The sequence below is a fragment of the Hypanus sabinus genome, assembly GCF_030144855.1.
Source record: "Hypanus sabinus isolate sHypSab1 chromosome X2 unlocalized genomic scaffold, sHypSab1.hap1 SUPER_X2_unloc_4, whole genome shotgun sequence".
NCBI classification, from domain to species: domain Eukaryota; kingdom Metazoa; phylum Chordata; class Chondrichthyes; order Myliobatiformes; family Dasyatidae; genus Hypanus; species Hypanus sabinus.
This window is the reverse complement of record NW_026779004.1, coordinates 810,751-837,124: the sequence shown is the minus strand read 5'-3', so window position 1 is coordinate 837,124 and position 26,374 is coordinate 810,751. Positions and strand designations below refer to the sequence as shown.

Sequence of the window (26,374 nt, the reverse complement as noted above, 5' to 3'; positions counted from 1 at the left end):
ACCCGAGTCCAGAAGCTCGGGGTCGGGGGAACCGAGGCCGCCTGCAGGCTCACACAACTGCTGCACGCTGCGGGAGGGAGCACAAGCTGCCCAGACCCGAGTCCAGGAGCTCGGGGTCGGGGGGACCGAGGCCGCCTGCAGGCTCACACAACTGCTGCACGCTGCGGGAGGGAGCACCAGCTGCCCAGACCCGAGCCGTGGAGCTCGGGGTCGGGGGAACCGAGGCCGCCTGCAGGCTCACACAACGGCTGCACGCTGCGGGAGGGAGCACAAGCTGCCCAGACCCGAGCCCAGGAGCTCGGGGTCGGGGGAACCGAGGCCGCCTGCAGGCTCACACAACTGCTGCACGCTGCGGGAGGCAGCACAAGCTGCCCAGACCCGAGCCGAGGAGCTCGGGGTCGGGGGAACCGAGGCCGCCTGCAGGCTCACACAACTGCTGCACGCTGCGGGAGGGAGCACAAGCTGCCCAGACCCGAGTCCAGGAGCTCGGGGTCGGGGGAACCGAGGCCGCCTGCAGGCTCACACAACTGCTGCACGCTGCGGGAGGGAGCACAAGCTGCCCAGACCCGAGCCGAGGAGCTCGGGGTCGGGGGAACCGAGGCCGCCTGCAGGCTCACACAACTGCTGCTCGCTGCGGGAGGCAGCACAAGCTGCCCAGACCCGAGCCGAGGAGCTCGGGGTCAGGGGAACCGAGGCCGCCTGCAGGCTCACACAACTGCTGCAAGCTGCGGGAGGGAGCACAAGCTGCCCAGACCCCAGCCGAGGAGCTCGGGGTCGGGGGAACCGAGGCCGCCTGCAGGCTCACACAACTGCTGCAAGCTGCGGGAGGGAGCACAAGCTGCCCAGACCCGAGTCCAGGAGCTCGGGGTCGGGGGACCGAGGCCGCCTGCAGGCTCACACAACTGCTGCACGCTGCGGGAGGGAGCACAAGCTGCCCAGACCCGAGTCCAGGAGCTCGGGGTCGGGGGAACCGAGGCCGCCTGCAGGCTCACACAACTGCTGCACGCTGCGGGAGGGAGCACAAGCTGCCCAGACCCGAGCCGAGGAGCTCGGGGTCAGGGGAACCGAGGCCGCCTGCAGGCTCACACAACTGCTGCACGCTGCGGGAGGGAGCACAAGCTGCCCAGACCCGAGTCCAGAAGCTCGGGGTCGGGGGAACCGAGGCCGCCTGCAGGCTCACACAACTGCTGCCCGCTGCGGGAGGGAGCACAAGCTGCCCAGACCCGAGTCCAGGAGCTCGGGGTCGGGGGAACCGAGGCCGCCTGCAGTCTCACACAACTGCTGCACGCTGCGGGAGGGAGCACAAGCTGCCCAGACCCGAGTCCAGGAGCTCGGGGTCGGGGGGACCGAGGCCACCTGCAGGCTCACACAACTGCTGCACGCTGCGGGAGGGAGCACAAGCTGCCCAGACCCGAGTCCAGGAGCTCGGGGTCGGGGGGACCGAGGCCGCCTGCAGGCTCACAGAACTGCTGCACGCTGCGGGAGGGAGCACAAGCTGCCCAGACCCGAGCCGTGGAGCTCGGGGTCGGGGGAACCGAGGCCGCCTGCAGGCTCACACAACTGCTGCACGCTGCGGGAGGGAGCACAAGCTGCCCAGACCCGAGCCGAGGAGCTCGGGGTCGGGGGAACCGAGGCCGCCTGCAGGCTCACACAACTGCTGCACGCTGCGGGAGGCAGCACAAGCTGCCCAGACCCGAGCCGAGGAGCTCGGGGTCAGGGGAACCGAGGCCGCCTGCAGGCTCACACAACTGCTGCACGCTGCTGGAGGCAGCACAAGCTGCCCAGACCCGAGCCGAGGAGCTCGGGGTCGGGGGAACTGAGGCCGCCTGCAGGCTCACACAACTGCTGCACGCTGCTGGAGGCAGCACAAGCTGCCCAGACCCGAGCCGAGGAGCTCGGGGTCGGGGGAACTGAGGCCGCCTGCAGGCTCACACAACTGCTGCACGCTGCGGGAGGGAGCACAAGCTGCCCAGACCCGAGCCGAGGAGCTCGGGGTCGGGGGAACCGAGGCCGCCTGCAGGCTCACACAACTGCTGCACGCTGCGGGAGGCAGCACAAGCTGCCCAGACCCGAGCCGAGGAGCTCGGGGTCAGGGGAACCGAGGCCGCCTGCAGGCTCACACAACTGCTGCACGCTGCGGGAGGGAGCACAAGCTGCCCAGACCCGAGCCGAGGAGCTCGGGGTCAGGGGAACCGAGGCTGCCTGTAGGCTCACACAACTCTGCACGCTGCGGGAGGGAGCACAAGCTGCCCAGACCCGAGCCGAGGAGCTCGGGGTCAGGGGAACCGAGGCCGCCTGCAGGCTCACACAACTGCTGCACGCTGCGGGAGGGAGCACAAGCTGCCCAGACCCGAGTCCAGAAGCTCGGGGTCGGGGGAACCGAGGCCGCCTGCAGGCTCACACAACTGCTGCCCGCTGCGGGAGGGAGCACAAGCTGCCCAGACCCGAGTCCAGGAGCTCGGGGTCGGGGGAACCGAGGCCGCCTGCAGTCTCACACAACTGCTGCACGCTGCGGGAGGGAGCACAAGCTGCCCAGACCCGAGTCCAGGAGCTCGGGGTCGGGGGGACCGAGGCCACCTGCAGACTCACACAACTGCTGCACGCTGCGGGAGGGAGCACAAGCTGCCCAGACCCGAGTCCAGGAGCTCGGGGTCGGGGGGACCGAGGCCGCCTGCAGGCTCACAGAACTGCTGCACGCTGCGGGAGGGAGCACAAGCTGCCCAGACCCGAGCCGAGGAGCTCGGGGTCGGGGGAACCGAGGCCGCCTGCAGGCTCACACAACTGCTGCACGCTGCGGGAGGCAGCACAAGCTGCCCAGACCCGAGCCGAGGAGCTCGGGGTCAGGGGAACCGAGGCCGCCTGCAGGCTCACACAACTGCTGCACGCTACGGGAGGGAGCACAAGCTGCCCAGACCCGAGCCGAGGAGCTCGGGATCGGGGGAACTGAGGCCGCCTGCAGGCTCACACAACTGCTGCACGCTGCGGGAGGGAGCACAAGCTGCCCAGACCCGAGTCCAGGAGCTCGGGGTCGGGGGAACCGAGGCCGCCTGCAGGCTCACACAACTGCTGCACGCTGCGGGAGGGAGCACAAGCTGCCCAGACCCGAGTCCAGGAGCTCGGGGTCGGGGGAACCGAGGCCGCCTGCAGGCTCACACAACTGCTGCACGCTGCGGGAGGGAGCACAAGCTGCCCAGACCCGAGCCGAGGAGCTCGGGGTCAGGGGAACCGAGGCCGCCTGCAGGCTCACACAACTGCTGCACGCTGCGGGAGGGAGCACAAGCTGTCCAGACCCGAGCCGAGGAGCTCGGGGTCGGGGGAACCGAGGCCGCCTGCAGGCTCACACAACTGCTGCACGCTGCGGGAGGGAGCACAAGCTGTCCAGACCCTAGCCGAGGAGCTCGGGGTCGGGGGAACCGAGGCCGCCTGCAGGCTCACACAACTGCTGCACGCTGCGGGAGGGAGCACAAGCTGCCCAGACCCGAGCCGAGGAGCTCGGGGTCGGGGGAACTGAGGTCGCCTGCGGGCTCACACAACTGCTGCACGCTGCGGGAGGGAGCACAAGCTGCCCAGACCCGAGCCGAGGAGCTCGGGGTCGGGGAAACTGAGGCCGCCTGCAGACTCACACAACTGCTGCACGCTGCGGGAGGGAGCACAAGCTGCCCAGACCCGAGCCGTGGAGCTCGGGGTCGGGGGAACCGAGGCCGCCTGCAGGCTCACACAACCGCTGCATGCTGCGGGAGGGAGCCGGACCCGCTGAAGACTCGAACCCTGGTCCAGCGCGGCGACAAGCTGGACGCGTGGCTGGGGGATGGGGACACCTGGCTGGATAGCAACGGGGAAGGGGAGCCCGAGGAGCCTAGGGCCCATAACCACCCTTCCCCCTTCACACCCGAGCTCCAACATGCCCGACCCGTCACCACGCCGTCCCAGGTTCACCCCAGCGAGGGAGGAGATGGAGAGGACCCGCCCAGACCTACCCCGGTTACTCCGTGACCACGGAGACCCGGGACTTCTCCAAGCAGCTGACCCAACCGGCGGTTCGGTACCGCCAACGACAAGGCGAGTGCCTGGCTGCCTCGCCTGCCCTCAAGACAGAACTCAGATTTCCTGAGACAGGAAATGCCCCACCTCAGCCACCAAGGCACCTCACCACAGGGGTGACAGACCCTCTCCGCCCCCCCCCCCCCATAGGATGAAGGCCAGGGCCCCCGGGGCATTTGCTCTCTGGCCCTCTCCCACCCGGGGGACCTGAGGCCACATATACCTGTCGTAGTGCACTGGGGAAAGGGAAACACGCAGAGGTGGATGGCACTTGTCGATACAGGTGCCCAGCACACCATCCTCCCAGGCAATCCCGCCGCATAGCGCGCTTCAGCCCCTTCGAGCGCCAGCTACTCGCCCGATACCTGGCGTTCATCGACACAGAACACCAAACAGGCACCGACCCTGTCGTCCTCCGCTCCCACCTCCCCATAATGCGATGGGTCACGTCCCCTGATTCCTCCCACAAAGAGGGCCGTCCTCCATTGTCCAGTGGAAGCTACATTGCTGAGCGGGCCGAACCCGGTCCTGAAGGGGTCAGCCGCCTCCATGAACAAGTCATGGCTTTCCCCCAGTCCCAGAACCCTGCCCCGGACATCCCCAAGGTACAACCCTCCTCAGCGTGTTGGGGTCAACACCTCGATTCCCTCCATCCCGACGACAAACTGCACGCCTGGTTCACAGTCGGCTCAAGCCGCTGTAAAGGGGGAGACCATTGTGGACAGCGTCAGCACTTCATCCCGCCACGGGCAAAATTTACCACAGAGAGGGAGGGGGGTTCCAGTCAACTTGCCGAGCTGGCAGCATTAACCCTCCCCCTCCAAAACCCCACCGGACCAATCCAAATCTCCACTGACTCCAGAGGTAATGGCATTGCGGTGTGGACGGCCACACCGGGAGCACCGGATGCATTCCGGCCCTCACCCCATCACCCCACGTCCTCACCTACCACCCCACCAGCCTCCGGATCCAGCATATAATTCTCCGCAACCTTCAACAGGACCCCACCACTAAGCACATCTTTCCCTCTCTACCCCTCTCTGCTTTTCGCAGGGATCGTTCCCTCCGCCACTGCCTGGTCCACACGTCCCTCCCCACAGATCTCCCACCGGGTACTTATCCCTGCAAGCGTAAGTGCTACACCTGTCCCTACACCTCCTCTCTTACCACCATTCAGGGCCCCAACAGTCCTTCCAGGTGAGGCAACTCTTCACTTGTGAGTCTGTTGGGGTCATCTATTGCATCCGGTGCTCCCGGTGCGGCCTCCTCAACATCGGTGAGACCCGAGGCAGATTGGGGGATCGCTTCGTCGAGCACCTCCGCTCCGTCCGCCACGACAGACAGGATCTCCCGGTCGCCACCCACTTCAACTCTCCTTCACATTCCCATTCGGATATGTCCATACATGGCCTCCCTACTGCCATGATGAGGCTAAACCCATATACCGTCTGGATAGTCTCCAGCCCCTTGGCATGAACACCAAATTCTCCAACTTCCGGTAATTCCCTCCCCCTCCCTTCCCCCATCCCACTTTCACTCTGCCTCCTCTTCCAGCTGCCTACCACCTCTCTTATGATTCTGCCTTCCTCTACTACCCATAGTGCTTTCCCCTTAACATTCCCTCTTCACTTTCCTGCCTATCCCCTCCCTGCTTCCACTCCCCACCCCTCGATCTTTCGTCTGAGTAGTTTTTCACCTGGCACCTACAAGCCTTCTCCTTCCCACCCTCACCCTCCTTCCTTGTAGGGCCCCTGCCCCCTCCTTCTTCAGTCCTGGCGAAGGGCCTCGGCCCGAAACGTTGACTCGTTTCCACGGACGCTGCCTGACCTGCTGAGTTCCTCCAGCTTGTTTGTACGCGTTGATCTTTATTTAACTGTGTTTCCTAAAATAATCTTCCAAACACAAAGCTGATTCGAAACTTTTCCGAATTCCCGACTGATAAAACGTGAGATCAACACTTCCATCAAAAATATAATGCAAACTCTCGATTACCACACATTCCACAAGTTTTCATAAAAGAGACGTTCATGACAAGGAGGGTCAGACGGGGAGTTGCAGGTTTTAGAATGGACACTATGACAACAACCACTTTCCATGAGGAAAGTGGATGGCCAAACCTCCAAATACGATTCAAAAAGTTAATATTTTCACACAAGAAAATTATATACATACCTGTTGAATCAAGAATTTCTACTACAAGTGCGTCATACATTTTATTCCCATTCACCACTCTATACCCGGCCCCTTTCCTTATAAATCTGGCAACACCACCCCTCTACCAACTAACCTGTCAAGCCAAACGACAATATAATCCTGCACAGGAATAAAAACCTAAAATGTGCAAGTTTCCTGAACAGATATAACATTGGAAGAATCTGAAAATCAGAAATAAACTTCTTAAAGTCTTAAACATTATAAATCAGATTTATTGCATTTCCTTGATATATTTTAATACTATTATGTATGTTCACAAGTAGACTGGGATACAGATACCCCACCCAACAAAACTTCATTTAAAGCTTCCCACAAAACACCAGATACACCGAGACACCTTTCTGCAGCTTTCACAATAATTTTAATTTCCTCAGCAGGATAAGATGTCTGAGCAGGACAATTCACCACATTGGTTATAAACATCACAAACTTCATTTTATCCAGCAGTGAAGTATCTTTGGTGAGAGAGCTGTGGTGACGACATATATCCACTGACGTCACAGTCTGTTCTCTGAGTGGGATCACTTTATCCAGTTTACCTCCTCTGCTTGCTGTACTTGTCCTTGAACAGGCCCTTCTGCTCACTGTGTTGTTCTGAACCAATTGAACTGGTCACTTCATGCCTTACTAAACCAATCTCTTCTGCCTACACAAGGAACACATCCCTCCATTCCCCTCACATTCGCGTGGTTCCTTATAGCTTCTATCACATCTGCCTCCACCACCACACGATATTCACTCCAGACACCCACCACTATGGGAATGAAAAACAAAACTTGAAACGCAAATCTCCTTTAACCATTCTGAGTCAGGTTTTTAACATCGTTGACTTTTTTAATAGTTTTTTTCAACAGCAGCTATGCAGAGAAAAGACAAAATTACACTAAATCACAAAATTATTCAATAGTGCAAAAAGGACCAATGAGGATGTGTTCCCACTTTCTCCTGAAGTGCATGCCCACTGGCATTGGACATTTCCTCCTTAGAGAAAAAATCCCGGCTGTCCACTCTGTCTGTGTCTCTCACATTCCTGTAAACGTCTGTCAGACTTCCCTCAGCTTCTGCCACTCCGGAAAAAATTCCCCGAGATTGTCCAGTCTCACTTTATCCAGGCAGCATCCTGTTAAGCATCTTCCACTCACCATCCAAAACCTCCGCATTATTCCTGTATTCGAATGCAATTCTCCAGATGTGGTTAAACTAGAGATTTATACAACTGCCACGTAACTGCCTGACAATGGAATCACTATCTGGGAGTTATGAATTCCCCTGTAGATCCCCCTGTAGATCAACAATGTCTAATCTCATTCAGGCCACACTTGGAGTATTGTCAACAGTGTTGGGCCCCACATCTCAGACAGGATGTGTTGTCATTGGAGAGAGTCCAGAGGAGGTTCAGAAAGATGATTTCGGGAATGAAGGGGTTAAAATATGAGGAGCACTTGGCAGCTTTGACCCTGTGCTCACTGGAACTCAGACAAATGCGGGGGCATCTCATTGAAACCTACCGAATGTTGAAAGGACTGGATAAGTTGGATGTGGAGAAGGTATTTCCTGTGGTGGGGCACAGCCACAAAGTTGAGGGGCCACCTTTTCAAACAGAGGTAAGCAGCTTTTTTTTTATTAGCCAAGGTGTATTGGATCTGTGGAATGCTCTGCCACAGACTGCGGTAGAGGCCGAGTGTGTGGGTATATTCAAGTCAGAATTTGATCGTTTCCTGATCGGTCAGGGTATTAAAGGATATGGCGGGAGGTCAAATATCTGGAATTGAGTGCGATCTGGGATCAGCCATGATGGAAAGTTGGCTGACTCAATGTGCTGAATGGCCTAATTCTGTTCCTATGCCTTATGGACTTATGAACACAAGCCCCCTCAATCATGATGAATCTCCTCTGCACTCTTCCAGCACAAAACATCCTTTGTACAGAATGCTAAGCGGAACTGAATACAACTTTTCAAGAACGTTGTCAAGTCAGGCAGCATCTGTTGAGGGGAACAGAGTCGATGGTTGGGACAGAACCCCTCCCTTACGGCACTAACACAGGCCCTTCGGCCCAACCTTTCCATACCGTCCTCCAGTCCATTTCAACTAATCCCTCTGCCTGTCTTTGACACAGAACACAGAAATCTACAGCACATTACAGGCTCTTCAGCCCACAATGTTGTACCGATCATGTAACCTACTCTAGAGACTGCCTTGGATTTCCTGATCGCATATCCCTCTAAGTTTCTAAGCTCCATGAACCTATCTAAGAATCTCTTAAAATATCCTATTGTATCCACCTCCACCACCATTGCCAGCAGCCCATTCCATGCATCCACCACTCTCTGAGTAAGGAACTTACCCCTGACTTTCCCTCGGTACCGACTTCCAAGCAGCTTAAAACTACGTCCCATCGTGTTAGTTACTTCAAGCCTAGGAAAATGCCTCTGGCTATCCACATGGTCAAAGCCTCTCATCATCTTATACACCTCTATCAGGTCACCTCTCATCCTCCGTCGCTCCAAGAAGGAAAGGCCAAGTTCACTCAATCGATTCTCATAAGGCATGCTCTCCAATCCAAGAGCAACATCCTTGTGAATCTACGCTACACTCTCTATAGTACCCACATCCTTCCTGTAGTGAGGCCACCAGAACTGAACACAGGACTCCCAAGTGGAGTCCAACTAAGCCCACAGCCCTGCCGTGTTGGGGTACAATTACTTATGTACAGGTTAGGAGAAATATAGCTTCAACATCACCTCACAGCTCTTGAACTCAATCCCTCGGTTGATGAAGACCATCACACCAGAACCCTTCCTAACAATACTGCCAACCTCCACGGCAGCTTTGAGTGTCGCATGGACTCGGACCCCAAGATCTCTGACACTCCACACAGCCAAGAGTCTTCCCATTAATATTATATTCTGTGTTCAAATTTGACCTGCAGAAATGAATCTCTTCATCTTCTCGCTGTGCCACATTCCAGTTCTGGATCCGAGGCGAGGAATTAGATTGCTGAGCCTCTGGCTAGGATCATTATGTCCTCATTGTCCATGGGAATGTTACAGGAGGATTGGAGGTTGGCGAATGTTGTCCCATTGTTCAAAAAGGGAAGTAGGGACAGTCTTTTAAGATAGAGTTCTTTTAAGAGGTTACCAGGCATATAGATGAGGGTAGTGCAGTGGATGTGATCGACATAGCTTATTCATAAAGTCAGAAGGCATTGGAACCAGGGATGTTTGACCAGGTGGATTCAGAATTGGCTTGCCTGCAGAAAGCAGAGTTGTGGTGGAGGGATTACATTCGGATTGAAGGGTTGTGACTAATAGTGTCCCACAAGGATCAATTCTGGGATCCCTACTTTTCGTGATTTTTATTAACGACCTGAGTGTGGGGGTAGAAGGATGGGTTAGCAAGTTTGCAGAAGACACAACGGTTGGTGGTGTTGTGGATAGTTCAGAGGATTGTCAAGGATTGCAGAGAGACATTGATAGGATGCAGGAGTGGGCTGAGAAGTGGCAGATAGAGTTCAACCTGGAGAAGTATGAGATGGTACACTTTGGAAGAACACACTCCAAGGCAGAGTACAAAGTAAATGGCAGGATACTTGGAAGTGTGGAAGAGCAGAGGGATCTGGGGCTACATGTCCACAGATCCCTGAAAGTTGCCTCACAGGTAGGCAGAGTAGATAAAAAAGCTTATGGGGTGTTAACTTTCATGTCGAGGGATAGAGTTTAAGAGTCGCTATGTAATGATGCAGCTCTGTAAAACGCAGGTTGGGCCACACTTGGAGTACTCTGTCCAGTTCTGATCACCTCACTATAAGAAGGTTGTGGATGCACTGGAAAGGGTACAGAGGAGATTTACCAGAATGCTGTCTGGTTCAGAGAGTATAGATTATGATCAGAGATTAATGGAGCTAGGGCTTTACTCTCTGGAGAGAAGGAGGATGAGAGGAGAAATGATAGAGGTATAGTTGATATTAAGGGGAATTAATAGCCAGCGCCTCTTCCCCAGGGCACCACTGCTCAATACAAGAGGACACGGCTTTAAGGTAAGGGGAGGGAAGTTCAAGGGGATATGAGAGGAAGATTTTATACTCGGAGAGTGGTTGGTGCGTGGAATGCACTGCCCGAGTCAGTGGTGGAGGCAGACACACTAGTGAAGTTTAAGAGTCTACTAGACAGGTAACTGGAGGAATTTAAGCTTAGGGAGGCAGAGTTTAAGGGTCGGCACAACATCGTGGGCCGAAGGGCCTGTACTGTGATGTATTGTTCTGTGTTCTATCTATTGCTCGCTGGAATCTCTCTTTGAAGGCACGACACAGTAGAGAAAACGTAATGCATTACATTTTCCTCCATTTTGCTTTTATACCTTATCCCTAAACAACATCTCAACGTCATCAGTGGGGCCTTCTGGGAGTTGTAGTCATTGATCCTCGCTCGCTCCCTGTCAAAGCATGTTTCGTCAGCCACCACAGACGTAGCCGAAACAGACCCACCGAGGCACGAAGGGGAATCACACCCGTCCTTGTGGGCGCCGAGGCCCTCCCTCCTGCACAATCTCCTTAGCCACGTATTTAGCTGCACTCTCCGCACATTTATATTTACAGGGACTTTACTCCTGACGCCGGTCCCGGGACCCGACCCGTTTACAGACCCGGAGCGGAACCGGAGCAGATTCTCAGGCACTGTTTTCCATCCCGAGTCCGGAAGAGAGGATAAAGTTTCCCGGTGAATTGATTCCCAGTGAAGGTGTGGAGATGGGACTTGGTCTCCGCGTTGTAAAATGAAACTGTCCCGGACTCGTAACTGAGATAAACTCCCACCCTCCCGGGGATGGGACCGGCAGCGAGACGGGACTCGGGGGAGGGGAGAACACGGAACACGTCATAATCCCGATGTAACACGTCACCATTCCGCCCGATGACCCAGAATCCGGTCTCCGGACTCAGACTGAACCATCCCTTCCTCTCCACAGACTCTGCGGCGACTCCCAGACACCAGACCCGATTCCCCGTCACCTCCACCTCCCAGTAATGTCTCCCCGATGTGAATCCCTCCGATCCCAGCATACAAGCCCAGTATGTGAATCTCTTCCCGGTGTCAGGGAGATTCCTGCGGGTCCCGGTACATCTCACACTCTTCCGATCCTCAGACACCTCGAGACACGGATTCGCCGTTTCCACATCCAGGGTGACAGAGACTGGGGGGAGATACAGAGAATTAGAGAGTCCCCGGGGATCGGGGGGAGACTCGGACAGCGCGGTCCCGGGGATCGGGGGGAGACTCGGACAGCGCGGCCCCGGGGATCGGGGGGGGGGGAGGATACTCGGGCAGCAGTCACCTGGGACTGGTGGACAGGCCGCTGGGCCTCAGGCGCAGTCGAGCGGCCGACAAGAACCTTCACCGTCGTTTGACCCGACGAAAGCGGATGGACAACTAATGTTTCGCCAAGGCTTTTACGCTGGACGGAGAGCAGAGAGACCCCTGGCCCTTGACTCCTCAAACAGGGGAAACATACTCCCTGACTCCTGCCTGTTGATCCCTGAGATCTCCTCTCATTCTTCAAAACCGGGAACAGAGAACATCGAGCAGTACAGCACAGGAACAGGCCCGTCATACAATGTTCACTTTCATCTGTGAGTGTGATGGTTTGAGACATTAAAGGAGGTGATAATGGGAACCAGTAGCGGAGAGATGAATGGCAGATTGAACCAGGAGGGGGTGGGGTGGAAAGCCTGTGGGTGAACTGTGTGTGTAGACGTAATGAGAAGCTGGAGGGGGCAAAGATGGCAGATGAGGATGACTTTGTCCCCTTTCCCACAACCCCATCCCCCGCAGCCCCTCATTAGGACAGGGGATGAATTTGCAGGAACCCTTAAGCAACACAGGTCCTGATGAAGTGTTTCAGTCTGAACCGTCGACCGTTTACTCTTTTCCATAGAAATTTCCCGGCCTGCTGTTCCCCCGACAATTTGTGTGTGTTACTCTGCTTTAAATCTCCTTAATTATTTGGCCTCCACAGCTGCCTGTGGCAGGTTCACTATCCTGTGGATAAAGGAATTCCTCCTCATCTCTGTCCTAAATGGACACCCCTATAGTCGGAGGCTGTGCTTACCGTTCTCGACCCACCCACATCCTCCCAACATCAACTCTCTCCAGACAGGTGTCAGAGAGATCTGGCGAGACCCTTCATCAGGACCTGTGTAGCTTTGATTACCAGCATCTGCAGATTTTCTCCTGTTTGATTTTTAAAGAAGAAGTTAATAAGTAAACTTCTTGATTAGTCAGAGTCTCAAAATTTATGTGGAGGAGGCAGGAGAATAGGTTTGATGGGGATAATAAATCAGCTATTCTGCTAAACCCCCGTGAGTACAGGCTCAGAACCATCAAACACGCCTCATATGTTAACGCTTTCATTCCCAGAATCATTCCTGTGAATCTTCTGCACCCCCTCCAATGCCAGTACATGTTTTCCGATAGAAGGGATCCAAAACTGCTCACAATACTCTAAGTGTGGTCTGACCAATGCCTTATAAAACCTCAGAATTACACCCTTGCTCTTGTACTCTAATCCTCTCGAAATGAAAGCAAACATTGAGTTTGCCAATCTTATCACCGACACAAACTGCAAATTAACCTTCAGGGAATCCTGCACAAGGACACCCATGTCCTTTTGCACCTCTGATTTTTGAAAATAGGCACTGTTTACAGAATTGTCTATGTCTTTATTTCTTCAACCAAAGTCGTACCTGCCTAAGGTTGTACCTGCCAAACTCTACCTGTACTACAAGATTCTTATACTGGTGCATTCAAATATGACCATAAGACAAAGCAGCAGAATCCGGCTATTCGGCCCTTCGAATCTGCTTCGCCATTTTATCATGAGCTGATCCATTCTCCCATTTAGTCCCACTCTCCCACCATCTCACTATGACCTTTGATGCCCTGGCTACTCAGATACTGATCAATCTCTGCCTTAAATACACCCAATGACCTGGCCTCCACTGCCACAAGAAATTCACAGATTCACCACCCTCTGGCTAAAAAATTTCTTCGCATCTCCCTTCTGAATGGGCGCCCTTCAATCCTTAAGTCATGTTCTCTTGTACTAGACTCCCCCACCATGGGAAACAACTGTGCCACATCCACTCTATCCACGCCTTTTAACATTCGAAATGTTTCTGTGAGGTTTCCCCTCATTCTAAACTCCACGGAGTACAGTCCAAGAGTGGTCAAATGTTCCTCAGATGTTAACCCTCTCATTCCCGGAATCATTCTAGTGAATCTGCTCTGAACCCTCTCCAATGTCAGAACATCCTTTCTGAAATAAGGAGCCCAAAACTGCACACAGTACTCCAAGTGAGGTCTTACCAGTTCCTTATAGAGCCTCAACATCACATCCTTGCTTTTATATTCTATTCCACTGGAAATAAATGCCAACATTGCATTTACCTTCTTCACCACCGACTCAACCTGGAGGTTAACCTTAAGGGTATCCTGCACGAGCACTCCCAAGTCCCGTTGCATCTCAGAACTTTAAATTCTCTCTCCATTTAAATAATAGCCTGCCCGTTTATTTCTTCTACCAAAGTGCATGACCATACACATTTCAACACTGTATTTCATTTGTCACTTCCTTGACCATTTTCCCAATCTATCCAAGTCTCTCTGTAGACTCTCTGTTTCTTCAGCACTACCGTCCCCTCCACCTATCTTTGTATCATCAGCAAACTTAGCCACAAAGCCATCTATTCCATAATCCAAATCATTGATATACAATGTAAAAAGAATTGCCCCCAACACGGACCCCTGTGGAACACCAATGGTAACTGGCAGACAATCAGAATGGGATCCCTTTATTCCCACTCTCTGTTTCCTGCCAATCAGCCAACGCTCTATCGATGTCCATAACTTTCCCATAATTCCATGGGCTTCGCAGCCTCAAGTGTGGCACCTTGTCAGAAGCCTTCTGAAAATCCAAATACACAACATCCACTGCATCTCCCTTGTCTACTCTACTTGTAATTACCTCAAAAAATTTCAATGGGTTTGTCAGGCAGGATTTTCCTTTAAGGAATCCATGCTGAGTTTGGCCTATCTTGTCATATGCCTCCAGGTACTCCGTAACCTCATCCTTGACAATTGACTCCAGAAACTTCCCAACCATTTCTCAAGGTAATAGGTCTATAATTCATTTTTTGCTTCCTTGCCCCCTTCTTAAATACTAGAGTGGCATTTGCAATTTTCCACCACTCCGGAACCATGCTCGAATCTATTGACTTTTGAAAGATCATTGCTGATGCCTCCGGATTCTCCACAGCTACTTCCTTCAAAACACAAGGGTGAATTCCATCTGGTCCTGGAGATTTATCTACCCTTAGACTATTCAGCTTCCTGAGTACTTTCTCTGTCGTAATTGTGACTGCGCACACTTCTCATCCCTGACACCCTTGAGTGTCCGGTATACTGCTGATATCTTCCTCAGTGAGGACTGATGCAAATACTCATTTGGTTCCTCAGCCATCTGCTTATCTCCAATTACAATTTCTCCAGCATCATTTCCTATCTGTCCTATATCAACTCTCACCCATTTTTTACTCTTTATATCTTTGAGAAAGCTTTTAGTATCTTCTTTGATATTATTTACTAGCTTCATTTTATAGTTCATCTTCTCCCTCTTAATGGCCTTCTTAGTTTCCTTTTGTAAGCTTTTAAAAACTTCCCAATCCTCTGTCTTCCCACTAATTTTTGCTTCCTTGAATGCCCTCTCCTTTGCTTTTACTTTGGCTTTGACTTCTCTTATCAGCCACGGTCGCAACCATTTTCCATTCGAAAATTTCTTCTTTTTTGGAATATATCTGTCTTGCACATTCCTCACATCGCACATAAACTCCAGCCACTGCTACTCTGCCGTCCTCCCGCTAGTGTCCCTTCCCAGTCAAATTTGGCCAGTTCATCTCTCATGCCACTGTAATTTCCTTTACTCCACTGCAATACCGACACATCGGATTTCTGCTTCTCTTTCTCAAATTTTACAGTGAACTCAATCATGTTACGATCACTGCCTCCTAACGGTTCCTTCACCTGAATCTCTAATCACCTCTGGTTCATTACACAATATCCAATCCAGTAGTTCTGATCCCCTAGTGGGCTCAACAACAAGCTATTGTGAAAACCCATCTCGTGGACTTTCTACAAATTCCCTTTCTTGAGATCCAGTGTCAACCTCATTTTCCAAATCCCCTCGCATGTTAAAATCCCACACAATTCTCATAACACTGCCCTTCTATTTCCTGTTGTAATTTGTAGTCCACCTCACTGCAGCTGTTAGGAGGTTCTTTCTCCCGTGCGATTTCTTAGCTCAACCCATAAATATTCTTCTGATCCTACTTCACCTCTTTCTAACGATTTAATATAATTTCTTACCAATAAATCCATGCCCCCAATTTTGCCTACCTGCCTATCCTTCCAATACACCGTGTATCCTTGGACGTTCAGCTCTCAGAGACATACATCCTTTAGCCACGTCTCAGTGATGGCCACAAAATTGTACCTGCCAATCTGTAGCTGTACGACAAGATCATCCACCTTATTCCTTATGCTGTGTATATTAAGGACAACACCTTAAGTCCAGTATTTGATACTTTTTGTTTTGATTGCACTGCAACTCATCCCAGTGGCTGCAAATTTGCCCCATCACCTGCCTGTCCTTTCTGACATCTTTACTGCTCACTATCTTAGATTTATTTCTGTTTTCCCCCTCCTCCACTTTATCATTCCGGTATCCCATCCCCCTGCCAAATTAGTTTAAACCCTCCCTAACAGCTCTATTAAACATTCCCGCTATGATCTTGATCCCCTTCGAGTTCAGGTGTAACCCGTCCTTTATGAACAGGTAATACTTCCCCCTGAAGAGATCCCAATGATCCAAGAATCTGAAGCCCTGCCTCCTGCACTAGTCTCTCAGCCACACATTCATCTGCCTGATCCTACTATTCTTGCCCTCGCTAGCACGTGGCACAGGTAGCAATCCTGAGATTATTACCCTGGAGGTCCTGCTTCTCAGCTTCATTCCTAACTCCCGGAAATCTCTCTTCAGGACCTCCTCCCTTTTCCTCTCTATGTCATTGGTACCAACATGTACCAAGACAGCTGGCTGCTCGCCCTCTCCCTTCAGGATATTCTGGACCCGATCCGAGACATCCCGTACTCTGGCACCTGGGAGGCAGCACACCATGCGGGTATCTCTACCAGGCTCACAGAATCTCCTGTCTGTTCCCCTGACTATGGAATCCCCTATGACTACCGAATTCCTCTTCTCCCTACTTCCCTCCTGCACAACAGTGTCAGGCACCCGATCACCATGGCCGTCCCCTGTCAGGTCAACCCCCTCAACAGCATCCGAAACGATATACTTGTTGCTGAGGGGGGCAGCCACAGGGGTGCTCTCAATTATCCATGCATTTCCCTTCCCTCTCCTGACAGTCACCCAGTTTTCTGACCCCTGTAGCCCATGGATGACTATCTCCCTGTAGCTCCTGTCGCTTCATTTTCTCTAATAAGCAGTAGGTCATCAAGCTGCAGCTCCAGATCCCTAACACGGTCTCCGAGAAGCTGAATCTCGGTTCACCTGGTGTAGATGTGGCTATCAGGGAGGCTGGAGGTCTCCCAGGATTCCCACATCTGACACCCTGAACAAAGCACTGACCCTGCAGTCATGCTACCTAATTCTACCAAGAAAGATAGGTCTACTCACCCACTTACTTCCCCAAGCACACAAAGTTTTTAAACCATTGGCTAATGTGCCCTGCTGTTCCCCTGTTCGTCCGGGCCAATTTGCCAAGGGGAGAAAAAGAGTCGGTGCCTCGCTCTCGCCTCTTCCCGTTACCGCCTGAGCCCGTTGAGCCAAAGCCCTACACTCTGCTGCCACCCACTCCGCTGCCCGCGGTCATCTTTTTAAACTCTCCGCGCTGTCCTGCGCAGTCTCTCCGTTCTTGTACGTGAAGATTTTTTAAAAAACTGCCTTCCTTCAGAATTTAGCTCCCACGCCGCCCTTCTTGTCCCAATCTAAAAAAACACCTTCAGTCCTGTATTCATCAGCCTATTCCACACTGTCCACATGAAATTCAGCAAGGCCTTTGATGTCGATGATAGACCACACTTGTAGCATTGTCTGCATTTCCGGTTCCCGAATATGGGGAGGATGTTATTACACTGGAAAGGAGGCTTCAGGAGGATGTTACCAGGACTGGGGGGCTTGGGTTAAAAGCAGAGAGTGGATAAGGTTGGGCTATTCAGCTGTAGTGTAGGATGTTCAGGTATGACCCCTTATCGAGTTAAATAATTCATAAGGAGCTTAAATAAAGTTTCTTTTTCCAATAAATGGGAGTACAGAACCAGAGGCCTCAGACTGAATGTGAGACGGGAAATTTTTCTGAGTGGTCTATCGGGTAACATTCTCATAGAGAGGGAGGTTGGTGAATGGAATTTGCCCTCAGACGCTGTAGAAACAGGTAAAAATAAAGTATTTTAAAATAACTTTGGACAGGTGCACAGATGGGAAATGGTTAGAGGGATGGGGGGGGGGGGGGGGGCAAACACACACCAATGGACCATGCTCAAGAAGACATCTTAGTCTTGCAGATTGATGAAGTGGGCCGTGAGTTCAACATCCATCAAACCCTCCCAGATCATCCTCCTGAGGAATCTCATCCCGGAGTCTGTCTGTGAAGTGTTGATGTGACGTCACGTCAGAGGGCAGCTCAGTGCCACAGAACAGTCAGACTGGGTAAGGACGGCAGGTTTCAATTCTAAATGAGAATTTGTGCCTATTTCTGTGGCCGTGTGTCACACTCTGATAGTATATTGTGTGTGTGTGTGTGTGTGTGTGTGTGTGTGTGTGTGTGTGTGTGTGTGTGTGTGTGTGCGCGCGCACATTAAAGGAGAGTGTGCACATTGAAGAGTTTGTATGTTACAGTGTGTCATCTCATGTCTAGTGATTGAGTTGTTTAAATGAATAAATGACTGTCTCTAAAGAGATTGCTTTTTAGGTTACTGAGGGAAATAATAACGTACATTGCTGAGGCTCTGACCACAATCTGCCAGTCCTTCCTGTGTATGTGTGTGAGGGAGCTTTGCCAGGCCGGTTATGCTGTGTGTGCTTCTCCCGACATGAAATCTTGACCCATGTCAATGCTTGTTGGTGTGTCCGAGCTCATTCTCACAATGCTTCAATGTAGTGGTCTGATCACCATAAGACATAGGAGCAGAATTAGGCCATTTGCCCATCGAGTCTGCTCTGTCATTCAATCATGGCTGATCCTTTTTTTCCCTCCTCAGCCCCACCATCTGGTCTTCTCCACGTAAACTTTGATGCTGTGTCCAATCTAAAGCTCTGCCTTAAATACACCCAACAAGCTCCACAAATTCACCAGCCACTGGCTCAAATTTCACCGCATCTGTTTTCAATAGACCCCCCTCTATCTTGAGGCTGTGCCCTCTTGTCCTAAACTCCACCACCATGGGAAACATCCTTTCCACATCTACTCTGTCTAGGACGTTCAACATTTGAAAGGTTTCAATTAGATCCCCACTCATCTTTCTAAATACCAGCGAGTACAGACACAGAGCAATCAAACGTTCCTGTTATGATAACTCTTTCATTCCTGGAGTCATCCTTATGAAATGAACCTTCTGCAATGCCAGCACATCTTTTCTTAGACGAGGAACCCAAAATTGTTCACAATACTCAAGGTGAGTCTTCACCAGTGCCTTATAAAGCCTCAGCATTACATCCCTGCTCTTGGATTGAATGCTATTCTAAACCACAAATTAAAAGCCAGGAGTAACAGGCTCCGGGACAGCTTCTTCAACCAGGCCATCAGACTGATTAACTCATGTGGACACAACTGTATTTCTACGTTACATTAACCAGCCTGTTGTACATATTATTCATCATAAATTACTATAAATTGCACATTTAGACGGAGATGTAACATAAAGATTTTCAATCCTCGTGTGTATGAAGGATGTAAGTAATAAAGTCAATTCAATTCAAATCAATTACTTGTTTATTTTTTCATCCCAATCATTCTTTCAGTTCCTCTCTGTAGGTATTTAAAAGCTTCCCAATCCTCTGTCTTCCTACTAATTTTGGTTTTGTTGTATGCCCTCTCTTTTGCCTTTACATTAACTTGCCTTCCGTTGTCAGCCACGGTTGTACTATTTTGCCATTTGAGTATTTATTTATTTTTGGAATACATCTATCCTTTACCTTACACATTTTCCCAGAACTGACATCATTTCTGCTCTGCTCTCATCCCTGCCAGCATCTCCTTCCAATTTGCTTTGGCCAACTCCTCTCTCAGACCACTGTAATTTCTTTTACTTCTCTGAAATACTACAATGTCAGACTTTACTTTCGCCTTATCAATTTTCAAGTTGAACTCGGTCATGTTGTGAGCTCTGCCTCCTAAGGTTTCTTTTAACTACTCATCTCTGGTTCAATACATAACACACAATCCAGTAGAGCTGTTCCCCGAGTAGGCTCAACGACAAACTGCTCTCGAAAGCCATGACATTGCATTCAACAAACTCACACTCTTGAGATCCTTTACTAACCTGATTTTCCCAATTGACCTCTATGTTCAAATCTCCCATGATTATCATAACATTGTCCTTTTCATCAGCTGTTTCTATTTCTAGTTTTAATCTGTGGGTGCCAACCCACTGACTGTTGGGAGGCCTGTATATTACTGCCAACAGTGGCATTTTTACTCTTGCAGTTCCTTACCTCAACCCACAAGGATTCAACATCTTCCAATCCTATGTCACATCTTGCTGCTGATTTACCAGCAGAGCCACACCACCCCATCAGCCTTCCTTCCTTCCTCCGATACATTGTGTAAACTTGAACATTCAGCTCCCAACTACAACCATTCTTCAGCCACGAATCAGTGATGGCCACAACATCATACCCAACAATCGGTAATGGTGCAACAAGATCATCCACCTTATTTTTCATACTCCATGCATTGAGATATAACACTTTGTGTACTGTACCTGCTACCCTTTTTAATTCTGATCCCTAATGCACTAATACTCACCCTGCTCGATGCAATTTTGTCCTCGCATCTGTCCGCCGTATCTGACAGTCTGACTGCACGCTATCTTTGCATTTTACCATCAGTCCTATCTCTTCACTAAAGTTCCTGAGCACCGCCCCACCAAATTAGTTCAGACCATCCCCGACAGCTCTATCAAACCTCTCAGTGAGAATATTGTTCTCCCTTGGGTCCAGGTGCGACCCATCCCTTTTGAGTAGGTCATTCCTCCACCAGAACAGATCCCGATGATCCAAGAACCTGAATCCCTGTCCCCAGCACCATCTTCTCAGCCATGTTTATCTGTCACATTATCCTGTTTCTCCCCTCACCAGCACGTGCCACAGGCAGCAAACCAGAAATTACAACCCTGGGGGTACTGCTTCTGAGCTTTCTACCAAGCTCTCCAAATTCTATTTTCAGGACCTCTTTGCTTTTACTCCCAATGTCAGTGTCACAAATTTACCATGATATCTGGCTCCTTTCCCTCCCTCTCTAAAATGCTGCGGACACGATTCGAGGCATCCTTGACCCTGGCACCCAGGAGGCAACAAACCATTCGGGTGTCCCGTTCACATCAATAGATTCTTCTGTCTGTTCCCCTGACGATTCAGTCCCCGATCATGACCACTCCCCTCTTCTGCCTCTAACAACAGTGAGAGTTGCTGATCCGGAAGGGGGAAGACCTGTGTCAGTCAGAGTCTGCACTCACAGGGCACATGAAGGACTTGTGTATTTTCCTGACAATCCCGGTCACCACACTGAGACCTGCTTTTATTCCCTACAATATCATCGTCAGTATTACATTCCCAATTCCTCTAGGAGATCTAAACTTATGTCCTGGTGTGTTAGTGCATTTGCCTGGGATTGGAACACAGTGGTTCATCTGCCAGACACGTGTATTGGTTGTATTGTGACCCTGTGCTGGTGTGTCCAGGTGTCTGACATCTCTAGCTGACCATGTGACAGTGATGCCTCCCAGTCGGTGGGGTTGATGTCAATTAAACTTCAGTTCCCCTTCAGCCCAGTATTACAGACAATCTTTGCCTCAGATTGGAACTAAAATGGACATAAACTAACATAAACAAGGAGAAATGAATCTTTGTAAGTTTTACCTTGATTAATAGCATCAAGCATTTCTCTCAGCACTGTTTTCAACAAATAGGGGTGATCGAATTTTTCAACCGGTAGGGTCTCATCTGTCACTGACAATTCCTGGATATCGTCATTAATCCTGTAAATATTAAACTGCTGGTTATAAATTGCTATTCTGAACTATTTTACAAATCCATTCAGGGTTTCAGTAAAGAGCATATCCTACCTCCTGTTCCGACGAGCTTCCTCCTGAAATAAATAAAACACAAATCTGATTAGACTTGGACTTACTGTCCACATCCTGAATTTCATCCAAATCATTACAAGGTGTTGAAAATTCCCACTCCCGCAGTCACCCACACACACGAACAATACATAACCACGGGGTAAATGACAGGGAAAGTTTCCGAATTTCAGACCATTACTGAGAGGAAGAAACTTACAGGGAGGACAGGACAGGCTGTGCATCATCCTCTGGATATGACGTCAGGGTGATAGGATGGAAGAATTTCAGCTCAGTGATGTATGTGATTGTGTGCGGGTGGAGGAAGTACCTCTATTTATGGGGAGACGTGGGGAGACGTGGGGAGATGTAATTCCAGATGATTTTAACAAACTCCATAAGAAATTTAGTGAAGAGGATGTGGAACTCGCTGCCACAGGAAATGGCAGAAATGGAACGGCAGAGATTGAATGTAATGGGGAGGTTGGATAAACACGTGAGAGACCAGGGAGTTCGAGGCTCTGTTGCTGGTTGTGGTGAGTAGGTGGGTGGAGGATTGTGAAGCAGGGAAATTGAGAGGGAAAATGGGCCGAATGGCCTGGTTATGTTTTGAACGATTGAATGTTATCTGTAAAAGTAAAGAGACAGTAATAGTTTCCCTAATCTGATGGAAACTGGATACAGAAGGTAAGTCTGATGTGTGGGTCAAATTCTTTGTTCTCACTGATTGACAAAGAGACCCTCACACCAACCACACCAGACACAGTCACAGCCTGTGACTAGAACTGGGAGTTAAAGAGAGTTTTAGAGGATACTTAACGTAGAATTAAGGAAACAGTCAGCAGCTCTATTTTATGATTGGAGTAAATAATTTCAGAAAGATTTGCATTCTGTTCTAGGATGTACAGAAGTCGTGGAAGCCCAGTTTTGGGACAATAGACAGTAGGTGCAGGAGTAGGCCATTCGGCCCTTCTAGCCAGCACCGCCATTCACTGTGATCATGGCTGATCATACACAATCAGTACCCCGTTCCTGCCCTCTCCCCATAACCTTTGAACCCGCTATCTATAAGAGCTCTATCTAACTCTCTCTTGAAAGCATCCAGAAACTTGGCCTCCACTGCCTTCTGGGGCAGAGCATTCCACATATCCACCACTCTCTGGGTGAAAAAGATTTTCCGCATCTCTGTTCTAAATGCCTACCCCTTATTCTTAAACTGTCGCCTCTAGTTCTGGACTCACCCATCAGCGGGAACATGCTTCCTGCCTCCAGCGTGTCCAATCCCTTAATAATCTTATTATTATTGGACAACAACAACCCTGAATAGATGCATCAATTGTCTGGTGAGAAACAGTTTACTGCCATTTGTAAATGCTGTGTGTAGGAGCAACACGTCTGTTTTCTGTCTGCATTGTATTCTGTGTTACGTGTTTATTATGGTAACTCGTCACGTGATTGGGGACGTGGTAAAGGCGAAGGGAAAAAGTTACGTATCTGTACTTTGTTCTGGGCAGTTTTGAGCTGGGGACGGGCGGATGTCATTCTGTTCTTGACCGCTGTGTTGCAGCTTACTTTACAATGAATTACCCTGAAGTTTCATCGCTTCAAGATTGTATTTTGCTAATGAAGGACTGAAAGCGTATCTTGGACATTTTGAAATGTCATCATTGCAGTGATTGGGGGGCGTGTCATGCAAATATAACAACTTGTGTGAGGTCGCCAGCAGCGGCAATTGATTTGTTAGAATTGGCCTCTGTGCTGTGTTTATTTCAAATAGACCACTGTTCATTTAGTGCCCTTTGACAGAAACAAATTGAAATATAATCCCTCACCTTGAGAAATATCACACTGTCTTTTTGATCCATCTGTTCCTTTAACTTAGTGATTTCCTCCTGAATAATCCTTATATTCTCTTGAATCTCCCGCAGATTTTTCTCCATTGGATTGAGAATCCTCTTCTCTTCTTCCCTGAGATCCCTGAGTAAGCTCTGCTCTTTCTCAGTGATAATCTGGCGCAGTTCAGCAAACTGGGATGTGACGTGGGACTGAAAGATGCGTGACTGTTCCTGTCGAATGAAAGGTGAAGATTAATATACTGCATTGCTGTGTTTTGTTTCCTTTTGTCGTTAAGTTCAGTCTATTGGAATCCATTCTACTTCTGAGAGCATTCCCATCGACACCATTCACTCACGTTTTTCTTGAACCTATTCTCACTTATTGACCCATAAGCTCCCATCTGATTCACACACATCCTCCCCACCTTTACAGGGCTAACGGTAATTAGCCATTCATCCGGCATGTCCTTGAGATGTGTCGGAATCTCTTGTGGTCACAGGGGGAGCATGCAAACTCCACACAGACAGCAGCAGAGGTCAGGATCAAACCCAGGAGCTGCGATACTCGGCTATTCTGCATTAAATGGATCAAAACTCGACAGTAAAATCAGAAATTCCGCTCAGGAAGCCTCACCTGAACTCCGGAAATCTTCTCTTTCTGTTGCTGCTCTTTTTCCTGGAAGTCTGATTTCTTTTTTGTGAGAGAGTCTAAGGAAGATTTTAGCTGATCCTGGAAGTCAGAGAGTGAAGGAAATAGAAACAAAGATGCGTCAAAAGAAACAGGTGATCAAACCCGATTATCACACAAAATGCCGGAGGAACTCAGTGAGTCAGGCAGCATCTATTCAGGGGAAATAGACAGTCGGTGTTTCGGGATGAGACCCTTGATCAGGACTGGGAAGGAATGGGACAGAAGCCAAAATAAAAAGATTGGGGATGAGAAACAGCTGACGGGTGAGACAACGTGAGGGGGAACGTTGGGGAGGGTGATGAAGTGAGAAGCTGGGAGGGGACAGGTGGAAGAGGTAAAGAGCTGGAGAAGAAGGAATCTAATACGAGAGGACAATCGATCATGGAAGAAACGGGAGGAACTGGGCTGTTTGCGGCCCTGAATGGTGACGAGGGCGGAGGTTAGGAATCAGGTGTAGCACTTGTCCCGCTTGCAGGTGTCAGTGCCAGGAGAGAGATCAGTGGGGAGGAGCGAGTGGATCAGGGCGATACAGTACGTGGACCGCGATCCGAATAGAGAGCGGAGAGTTGCGGGGTGAGGAGGTGGGCTGTGGGACGGAGAGATGCTAGAATCCCGTTGGAGACGGCGGAAGTTGCAGAGAGTGATGTGTTGGTTATGGAGGCTCGTGTGATGGTATGTAGGACAAAGGAAATGTGTTAAGTATTAAATTAACGTGAGTTTTTACCTTATAGTTTTTAACAGCTTCTTTAATCAGCACAAATCGATGCTCTCTGTGTTCCTGCGCAGCTGCACAGATCACACAGATCAGTGTCTTGTCCGTTTCACAAAACAGCTTCAGTTCTTCCTCATGTTCCTCGCAGTGAAGTTTACTTTCCTTCCCTTTCGGATTCAGGTTTAGATTTCGAGCTTTTTCAGCCAGATTTGCTAAGGCCCGACTGGCCCTGAGGGTGCGGTCAGGAAACTCCTCTCTACATTCCGGGCAGGAGTTTCTCTGCTCCCTTTCCCAAAACCGTGTGATACAAGAGCGACAGAAGTTGTGTCCACACTCCAGTATAACCGGATCGGTGAAGAAATCCAGGCAGATGGGACAAATTACCTCCTCGGTCCAACTCTCGGCCGGTCCTTTCGAAGCCATGTTAACTCCCGGCACTTCCTGATTCAGAATGCTTTCACTTTCGGGGAGCTGCTGATCCCCTGCAGTACCGGGATTGTCCACTGCGCGCGCTGCAGACTCGGGGAATCACACAACACACACACAATGCTGGTGGAACACAGCAGGCCAGGCAGCATCTGTAGGGAGAAGCACTGTCGACGTTTCGGGCCGAGACCCTTCGTCAGGACAGCTGGTGTGGTATACTGTGTCCGGTCCTCCCGGTGTGGCCTTTTATATATTGGTCAGACCCGACGCAGACTGGGAGACCGTTTCGCTGAACACCTACGCTCGGTCCGACAGAGAAAGCAGGATCTCCTAGTGGCCACACATTTTAATTCCACTTCCCATTCCCATTCTGATATGTCTATCCATGGACTCCTCTACTGTCAAGATGGAGCCACATACAGGTTGGAGGAACAACACATGGGCAGCCTCCAACCTGATGGCATGAACATTGACTTCTCTCACTTCCATTAATGCCCCTCCTCCCTTTCTTACCCCATCACTGACATATTTTGTTGTTTGTCTTTTTTTCTTTCTCTCTCCCCATCACTGCCTGTTCTCCATCTCCCTCTGGTGCTCCCCCTCCTACTTTCTTTCTCCCGAGGCCTCCCGTCCCATGATCCTTTCCCTTCTCCAGCTCTGCATCCCTTTTGCCAATCACCTCTCCAGCTCTCTGTTTCACCCCACCCCCTCCGGTCTTCTCCTATCATTTCGCATTTCCCCCTCCTCCTCCTACTTTCAAATCTCTTACTATCTCTGCTTTCAGTCAGTCCTGACATCGACAGTGCTTCTCCCTATAGATGCTGCCTGACCTGCTGTGTCCCACCAGCATTTTGTGTGTGTTGTTTGAATTTCCAGCATCAGCATATTTCTTCGTGTTTGCTCCGGGAATCAACATGGTTTTGCTGGATGTGTTCAGTGGAAATTCTGACCATTTCTATGTTTAGTGTGTGAGCAACCCCATCTTGTAAAAACCAGGAGCGACAAAAACGTCAGCTGAATCTCCAAAGGTCTCATCCCTGCAGTCG

The 26,374-nt window shown here is 50.5% G+C and overlaps 1 protein-coding gene across 1 annotated transcript; it reads right to left on the bottom strand.

The window, feature by feature from the left end:
• Window positions 1-6,364: 6,364 nt before the first annotated feature.
• Window positions 6,365-25,326, bottom strand: LOC132385897 (zinc-binding protein A33-like). The gene is made up of 6 exons (XM_059958135.1): window positions 24,915-25,326; window positions 24,134-24,229; window positions 23,497-23,730; window positions 21,668-21,690; window positions 21,462-21,580; window positions 6,365-11,444 (listed from the first exon to the last, which is right to left on the bottom strand). The coding sequence occupies exons 1-6, from the start codon at window positions 25,323-25,325 to the stop codon at window positions 10,891-10,893; spliced, it is 1,437 nt and encodes a 478-aa protein (XP_059814118.1). The 5' UTR covers window position 25,326; the 3' UTR covers window positions 6,365-10,890.
• Window positions 25,327-26,374: the final 1,048 nt, after the last annotated feature.

What these genes read in the sequence shown, in the direction of transcription:
- LOC132385897 (XM_059958135.1), bottom strand. Translation starts at nt 25,325, where the DNA reads ATGGCTTCGAAAGGACCGGCCGAGAGTTGGACCGAGGAGGTAATTTGT. An exon ending in AGAAGATTTCCGGAGTTCAG is followed by an intron (nt 23,731 to 24,133) that starts GTGAGGCTTCCT and finishes TTCATTCGACAG; the next exon opens with GAACAGTCACGCATCTTTCA. An exon ending in ACAGTGTGATATTTCTCAAG is followed by an intron (nt 21,691 to 23,496) that starts GTGAGGGATTAT and finishes TATTTATTTCAG; the next exon opens with GAGGAAGCTCGTCGGAACAG.